The sequence below is a fragment of the Myotis lucifugus genome, unplaced genomic scaffold, assembly GCF_000147115.1.
Source record: "Myotis lucifugus unplaced genomic scaffold, Myoluc2.0 scaffold_3203, whole genome shotgun sequence".
Taxonomy (NCBI): domain Eukaryota; kingdom Metazoa; phylum Chordata; class Mammalia; order Chiroptera; family Vespertilionidae; genus Myotis; species Myotis lucifugus.
The window spans coordinates 1-8,733 of NW_005874251.1; the positions used below are offsets into that span (position 1 = coordinate 1).

The 8,733-nt window shown below is 55.6% G+C and overlaps 1 protein-coding gene and 1 pseudogene across 1 annotated transcript in view; both read right to left on the reverse strand.

Moving 5' to 3' along the window:
- Window positions 1-254: 254 nt before the first annotated feature.
- LOC102418755 (tyrosine-protein kinase ZAP-70-like) overlaps window positions 255-8,733 on the reverse strand; it is a 16,398-nt gene continuing 7,919 nt past the window's right edge. The window contains 6 exon segments of the mRNA XM_014450684.2: window positions 255-465; window positions 903-1,095; window positions 2,097-2,148; window positions 2,351-2,397; window positions 2,471-2,558; window positions 2,654-2,792. Coding sequence (XP_014306170.1) covers window positions 255-465; window positions 903-1,095; window positions 2,097-2,148; window positions 2,351-2,397; window positions 2,471-2,558; window positions 2,654-2,792 — 730 coding nt within the window.
- The window catches only part of LOC106695807, a 2,146-nt pseudogene continuing 211 nt past the window's right edge, over window positions 6,799-8,733 (reverse strand).

Below are 8,733 nucleotides of genomic sequence, written 5' to 3' on the forward strand. Positions count from 1 at the left end.
TGGTTAGAGCATCATCCCAATACACCAGGGTTGCAGGTTCGATCCCCGGTCAGGATACATACGAGTCAGACAGTGAATGCATGAACAAGTGGAACAACAAATCGATTTCTCTGCCTCTCTCCCCCTTCTCTCTCTCTCAAATCAATAAACAAAAATGTAATAATAGAGTGAGTGTGTGCCCGCAGGTGGAGCACACCCGTGAGTGGACAGGACGCGCCCCGCCCCGCGCCCCGTCCCAGCGCCCCGCAGCCCGCTCACTTCTTCCCGGTGAGGAACTTGTGCAGCGGCCCGCCGCCCGCCATCTCCATGATGAGCATCAGGGCCTCCGCCTGGCAGACGCCGATGAGCCGCACGATGTAGGGGTTGTCCAGCTGGTGCATGATCTGCGCCTCGCGCATCATCTCGTCCTTGTCCGCCTTCTCTGTGCTGTGTTTCAGCACCTTGATGGCCACGTCGATCTGCTTCCTGCCCAACCAAGGCGCACACGAGTCAGTGCGGCCCTGCTCAGCCCCTCGTGCCCCCACCTGCTCCCTCTCCCTGGACTGTGTAGTGGACGCTGTGGTTTGCCACCCAGATCTCCCTTGCAGACCCAGGCACTCATCCCTGGCTGCCGGGAGTGCGGGCGGGGCAGTGCACGGCCAAGTCCTCCCCGGAACCGCCCCTCACTGCAAAGAGCAGTTCCATTCATAGGTGCACTCCCCCCTGGGCAGCCTGCATCCAATGACGGGCGGACGCAGGGGCTCAGGGGGCCCCTCTACAGCTCCCGCTGCTTCTCACTCCCTCAGGTGCTGTCCCCAAGGGCGAGGTCCTCCCCCAGGGTCTGTTTTCCAGGCAAACTGATGTCGCCTCCTGGCTCCCCCTCTCCGCAGGCCGGGGATGGCCCCCTGCACCAGCAGTCGTACTTGCGCATGCGATAGACGCCCTGGCGCACGGAGCCAAAGTTGCCGCAACCAAGTTCGATGTCAGCTACGAGGAGGTTGTCGCGCTTCAGGAAGAGTTTCTTGTCCTTGAGCTCCTCGGGGTCGCTGTAGGGGCTCTCGTACACGCTCGTGTCCATGGGCAGGGGCCGCGGCTTCTCTGGGGACGCTAGGCGGGCTGGGCACACACAGGCGTGCACTCCCAGTCAAGAGGAGGGAGGGGGCAGGGGATGGGAGGGCAGGGAGCCTCAGCGCCCACAAGGCATGTACCGTGGACAGGGGCGTACCACCTAGAGCATGTACAGGCGCGTGGGTCCGTGTGTGTGTGCACATGTGTGCACTCCTGGTCCCATCTGTGGGTGCACTGGGAAGTCCCGTCCAACTGGACCCCAAAGGCTCGTGCACCACTGTGCACATATAAGCATGCGTGCCCTTGTGTGTTCACACTTATGCATCCATGTACACTCCCACCCATGTCTGCCTGAGTAACTGTTAGTATGCCAGGTGGAATGTGCACACCTATGCCTGTGTGTGCACTGACATGTATGCACCTACGTCTGTGCCCGCCCGCGTCTCCGTAGGCACCAGGCAGCCATGTTTACAAGGGCTCCACAGATGAGCCTCTGTGTGCACACACAACCATGTATGTTCTCTGAGCACATACATGGGGAGGCTTGCATCCACACGTCCAACACACAAGCATCAGCAGTGGGCGTTTTAGGAGCGTGGCCTCGGGAGCCTGTCTGCCTGGGTCCAGTCTCGCCCCCCCACTGCCTACTGTGTGGCCTGGGAGAGTTACTCCCTCCTGGCTCGTCTATAAATTGAGAATTACTGTGACCGCCTCCCATAGTATGCCAGGAGGATCCAATGAGCTCGTGTGCACAGTGAGCTCGGAGTGTAACTGGCACACAGCAGGTGCTTAACGAATGTGTCTGTGCCCTGGGCATCCAGGCACAGCCACGGGTTCTCCCCTGCACGTCTGCACACACCCATGTACATGCACAGGTGGGCGTGATGGGCGTGCCCATGCAGATGGCACAGTGTGTGATCAGGGCCAACCAAGCCAACTGCCACGGGCCGGGACAGGCCCCCGTCTCCCTGAGCACACCCAGAGCCAGCCGGGGATCTGCCACCAGCCGGCACCAAACCCATCACACACCCCCGCCTCTGCCAGCTCACCTGGTTCAGGGGTGTATCCATCTGAGTTGAGGGTGTCGGTCCGTCTCTGAGGCTAAAGGTCATGGGGCCACAGGGTTAGTAGGGCCCAAGCTGAGGGCACCAGCCCCTCATGAGACCCATATCCTCTGAGGACTCCCAGGGACAGTAATGGGGCACCTCCTCCCGTTCCCCAGCCTCGCCCTGGGAACAGGACCCGTAGCCCCCATACCAGCTCCGCCCCAGAGACCCCAACTCTGAGATGCTGGCTGACTCACATGGGTGAACGTGGATGGGTGGGCGGGGAGGGTGGGAGCAGCGGCCCCTGAGGGAACAGAAAGGGCGGTGAGGGGCTGAGGGCCAGCGTCTCCCGAGCCCCGCCCGGCGGCCCCGCGCACCTGCACTGGCGCTGGCGCTGGCGTTGGGGCAGGCCTCCTTCAGGCAGTAGATGAGCCCGTCCGCCTTCAGCTTCAGGTACTCCACCAGCTGCAGGGGGCGGGCGTCAGGGCCAGGCTCCTTCCTCCCAGGAGCCTAGCACCTCGCCATGGCGGCTCCCTCACATCGGGGGGCGGGCGGCTCACCTGCCAGAGCGTGTCAAACTTGGTCCCCTCGGGTATGCAGTACTTGCCGGCCTTGTCCTGGCTGATGAGGTAGTGGTACACGGTTTTCCCGTAGATCATAGACAGTGCGTACGTGCCCTGCTCTTTCCGGGGCCTCAGCCTGGCGGGGACAAAGAGAGCAGGTCACCCCTACAACCACCTGGGCTCCTGTCGTGGTGTCCCCCGGCTGGGTCCCAGGTCCCCCAAACACACCCTCTGGGCTTGGCACCCCAGAGCCTCACGGAGAAGCAGCAGGGACTGGGGGAGCCGAGACTGGTCAGAGAGCAGAGAGGGAACCACAGTGTCACCCCATCATCCAAGGGCAGACATGTGACCATTCCCACAGAAATGCTGGGCCCCCCACAGCACCCACTCAGCCTTGCATGGCCTGACACTCAGCCACCCACAGGGGACACTCACTCAGCCACAGGGGACTCTTGGCCAGCCATGGAGGGCTCTTTGGCCATCTATGGTGGACACAAAGCCACTCACAGGGGACACACAGGTCTACACAGGTAGACAGGACCATTCTCTTAGGGAAAGTCATGTCCACATGTAGAGCAACAAAGTAAGCACAACCCTGTGGCTAGATCATGGGACACCTCTGTACAGACCAGAACAAGTCACTCTGTCATCATCACAGACCCGCCCGCTGTTGTAACAGACCAACCTGTGACAGAATGAGACCCTTGATTGTCCTCTGCTGGAAATTTGCCAAAATAAAGATATTTTGAGCCCCTCAAAGATGGTGCCTTTGTGCAGTGAGAACATGTCTACCCACACACACCTGCACACACTGACCGCACTGTGGGGGCACGTGTGGGAGGGGCCCGGCTCCTGTCAGATTCCCGAAGGGGACCATCCAGAAGAGGTTAAGAATCACTTAACAATATACTTTTGATGGCCCTTCTCCGGGGTCAAGTTTGCTTTCACATTGAATCAAACACCACCACAAATGTTGCAATCATGCAGAAAGGCAGCCAGCTTTGGCAGCAAACAGCATTAGGGACAATGTACCATCTCTGTGGCCAGTGGTGGGAGTGGCCCTGGTCTCAACTGCAGGCCTGCGTGGATGCATCTTTCTGTCACACCCTGAGTCCTGATCTCAGGCCCCGAGACCTCCACGCCTGTGTGAGGTTCTGTGCCTACAGCTTTGACCTCCAGCCCCTAACTCTCTCCATGCTGAGAAAGCAGTTAGTGACTGAGGAACCACAAGAAGAACCCACGACAGCTTCTGCCAAAGCACACCCTGCCTGTCTCTCCAGCTGCTTCGGACTAGGGACATTTCCCCAGCATCAGTCACTGTCCCTCAGAACGTCACCACTCCAGCTGCTTCTGCACCTCAGCACCAGCCCCAGTCTCTCCACTGCACCCAGATGCTACCTCCTCCAGCCTCAGCCTCCATGGCCAGCTGGTCCTCCTGCCTCTGAGCCTTGCAGCCTGCATGCTCTCCAAAGCGCCTGTCGTCATGATAGACCTGCTCGGTGCTGAAAGCCATTGGCCCTGGTTCTCCTGAGATGCCTCTTATCTCAACAGACTGGTTAACGCTAAGCCTGTCATAACCGCTGCTGTGTCCATGCAAAACCTCTGCAAACTTTCCCTTGGGGCAGTGGAATTCTTTGTCAAACATCCTCCGTGGAAGGTTAAGGTATGAAACAAGTCAAAGCTGAGCTGGGCCCTAGCTGGAGTGGCTCCGTTGGTTGGGCATCATCCTGTGCACAAAAGGTTGCTGGTTGGATTCCCGGTCAGGGCACATACCTGGGTCGTGGGCTTGATCCCCAGTAGGGGGACATGCAGGAGGCAGCCAGTCAATGTTTAGCTCTCACATTGATATTTCGATCTCCCTCTCCCTTCCTCTCTCTCTTCAAAAAAAAAAACCAAACCAACAACTTTTTTTTTTAAAGCTGAGCTGAGGGCTCAGAAGATTACTTGCTGCAGGCTCTACTCAGTTCTTCCACCCCTTACCTCCCCCCGAATCCTTTGATACTTTCAGGGGGCCTTGGGTAACCCAAGGTTGGAGGAGATTAACACCACTGGAATGGTGCAATCATTGTCCATATATGGGAAAGAGGAAGGGAAGAGAGGGGAGGAGAGAAAAAGAAAGAAAAACCAAGACAGAAGAAAGGCAGAAACTGAGATGATGAAAAGCGGAATTGAGATGAAAGCAGGGAAGGAAGCCCTAGCCTGCAAATGCAAAGAAAGGAGGTCACACGTCAGAAAGGAGAAAGCCGAGATGAGGGGGAAGAACCAGCCACACCAACAGGAGAGCCGTCACCCTCCCAGAGAGCCGCGGCACTCTGGCACCTGGGAGCAGGCGCATGTACGTGAGACGTGCGACCAAATGTTGGTAACGTCTTAGCAAGCACCAGGCCCGAGATGGGAGGGCGCAGCGTCCGGTGAGGACAGGTGCCACCTGGCCAATACCAGCCCTCACCACGTACTAGAAGAGGGAGCTCGAGGCCCCAGGGCAGGCTCTGCCCTCAAGTTTGCAATTCAAGAGGGAAGAAGGAGCCCCAAACACCCGTGTTCGACAGGCCCATCCCCTCCATTATGACCTCCTCGTTCCAATCCTGTGGTGGCCTTTGCAAAACTGGCTGCCTTCGTTCCTCTCCTGTGGGCAGTCCCTTCTCCCACAGTGACTCTGGTTTTGGCCACATGACTTGCTTTGGCCAATAGGACCTCAATAACATTACACAAGCAGAGTCTTAAAAAGTGCCTGTGTATCGTCACTTTCCCTCTGTGACTATTCGTGGGAACCCTGAGCCACCACCACTGCATAAGCCCAGGCGAGCCTGCTGGACAGCGACAGCACTGCGGCCAGTGCCTCCCCGCCACCCAGGGGACATGGGGCCAATAGCCAGACACACGACATGGCCATCCCAACGTATTCAGTCCCAGCCTCAAAGAAAACGGCTCAGCTGACTCACAGAATTGTGACAATTTAAAAAAATGTTGTTTGGAGCCAGTAGGTCTTGGAGCAGTTTGTTACATAGCAAACAGTAACCGATACAAATGCAAAGTGCAGTTTCCCTGAGAAAACAGCCCTGTCTGGTACTGTTCTAAGGCCTTCCTTGCATGATCTGTAACATGCATTCAAGGGTTCCCTCCGAAGCCTTAGAAACTTTACTGCAATTTTATCCGAAGTCTGCTAGGGTAAAAAAATTAATTTTATCGGCTGACAACAGCACCCTGTGTTGGAACCAGCACCCTGTGGGAGACCTGCAGGCAATCTGGTGCCCACACAGAGACCACACACGGTGGGGAGGTCCAGGGGTCTGTGGGCTGGTCCCAGGAGAGGGACAGCCCTAGGAGAGGTGCATGAGAGCAGGACTCAGCCCTGCAGGGACTCGGGCCTGAGGAGGGAGGCCTGGAGAACTCACAGACATGGTGGGGAGGGCGCTGGACTTCCTGAGGGCACAGGAGAGAGGGTGCTCACGGCCAGCGTGACCTCAGCTGACATCTGGATAACAGCTGTATACAAAGGGACCTTCGTCCAGACCAGAGTGCAGTGCCAGCGGGCTTTCAAACACCCAGCAGGGTCATTTAAATAGCTGTACAGCTTCTCTCACAGTAACGAAGACAGCCACAGGCTCAGCGGTAACTCAGACGTGGGCAGACCCACATTCACGCACATGCAGTGAGAGCTACCATTTGGTGCACTTTCAGTACAGGCCAGACACTGTCCTACTTCACACATATTAATTCATGAGGTCCTGAGACGCTCAGACCTCACTGCCTTCCAAGCGCTCTGGCTCCTTCCTGTTTTGTAAACTAGCCAAGAACCCGCCTCCTAGTCTTTCTTTCTTTCTTTCTTTCTTTCTTTCTTTCTTTCTTTCTTTCTTTCTTTCTTTCTTTCTTTCTTCCTTCCTTCCTTCCTTCCTTCCTTCCTTCCTTCCTTTCTTTCTTTCTTTCTTTCTTTCTTTCTTTCTTTCTTTTTAATTATTTATGACCTTTATTAGCAGGTGCTTGCAATTTGTTAACTTTTTTGAAAAAATCAAGATGTAAACTTTTATTACAAATTAAAAATGAGGTTCTTTAAAAATCTCAGCTTGACCAGATATGAAACAATTTTAAAACCTTTAAAGGTATATTGAAAAAAAACCAGGCTTTTTCCCCCATGAAAAACACATTGTCATTATCTAAAAGAGATGTCTTCAGACAAAAATAATAAAAACCCCTGCTGCACAGACAACGCACATCCTTCTAGTTATCTGTTCAACGGCAAAAAGCGAGCACTTAAGGTCTTCAGCTCCAATCTTTTGTCCATTTCTGACTGCTGGAATTTCATATTCATTTCTTCTTGATGGTAGAGATGGTAGCCAGCACTTTTACTCAGCCCCCCTTCCACACACCCCCCCTCCCCGCACCCTGCTCAGCCTCGGGAGTGGACGAATTCTCAGCTGCTGGACCAGCTGCTTCTGTCTCTCTGCCATCTTGTGGTTCAGGGTTTTCTGCGCGTGGGTAACTGAAGTTGCAGCGGTACCGGTACCGACGTTGAGGGGGCTGCTGACCTTGGGTCTCGTCTCCTTGGTTTTCCTTATCTTCTTCACTGCTGTCCTCTAGGCCAGTGGTTCTCAACCTTGGCTGCACATTAGAATCACCTGGGAATCTTTTTAAAATCCTGATTTCTGGGCCCCATCCTCCGGAAATTCTGTTTCTTTGTTATTAACGTTGTGGCCCCACCCCATAACAAAGAAACAGAATTTCGGGAGGAGAGGCCCCGAAATCAGGGTTTTAAAAAGATTCCCAGGTGGATTCTAATGTGCAGCCAAAGTTGATGAGAACCACTGCTCTAGTCTTTGAAGAGGAGAGCCCTGCAGCATCGTGGTCCATAGCCCCATACATTTCCTCACTGGTCTGCCTTCTTCTCCTGCACCCTGGTGGTCAGCACCCCCCACCCCTGCTCCCTGCACAGGGGGGCTGGAATGCTGTGGTCCACGCCCCCAGAGGTTCCACGTGTGGTAAGGTGGGGGCCAGCGCTGTCGGGCCTGGCCTTTGGGAGCCTCTCGACCCCTCATTCTTTCCCCCTCTCACCATTCTGGGAATCCTGCTGCTCATTTTGGGGAGGGCCCTGCCACGTGGAGACCGTCTATGACGGCCATGGTCTGCCGCACAGTGACGGCCTGGCGCTGGAACTCCACCTGGGCTGTGCCATCTGCTGCCTCCGCACCTGTTCTCCCTCAACAGCTTCACACGCCACAGCCTCTCCAGCGCCTACACTGCGAAGGGACTTCCTGGGGTTATTCTTCTTGATGGGAGTCTGGTGTACAAACTCATCTGCCTTGGTGTCGTTCCTGTCGATGGAACCATATCCATTTCTTACACTGAACCACGTTACTGGTTCTAAAACCTTCGGTGCATGACCTTCTTATCTCCGCTGCAGGCACCACTGATGTGAGGCCAGCCGGGCCTCCGCTCCCTACACCGCTGCCCTTGGTGCTGGGATTGGTGTTGGCAGCGCTGGGGTGGGGGTGGTGGGCACTTGCTGGGTCTCGGCCTCGCTGTTCCTGGAAGCAGTGATGGTTGTGTTGATGGTGATGGTGGTGATGATGATGGTTGTGGTGATGGTGGTGATGATGATGGTTGTGGTGATGGTGATGGTGATGGTTGTGATGGTGATGGTGGTGATGGTGATGGTGGTGATGGTGGTGGTGGTGGTGATGGTGATGGTGATGGTGATGGTGGTGATGGTGATGGTGGTGGTGATGGTTGTGGTGATGGTGATGGTGATGGTTGTGATGGTGATGGTGGTGATGGTGGTGGTGGTGGTGATGGTTGTGGTGATGGTGATGGTGATGGTGATGGTGATGGTGATGGTTGTGATGGTGATGGTGGTGATGGTGATGGTGATGGTGGTGATGGTGGTGGTGATGGTTGTGGTGATGGTGATGGTGATGGTGATGGTGATGGTTGTGATGGTGATGGTGATGGTTGTGATGGTGATGGTGATGGTTGTGATGGTGATGGTGATGGTGATGGTTGTGATGGTGATGGTGATGGTTGTGATGGTGATGGTGATGATGGTGATGGTGATGATGATGGCGATGGCGATGGTGACTGGG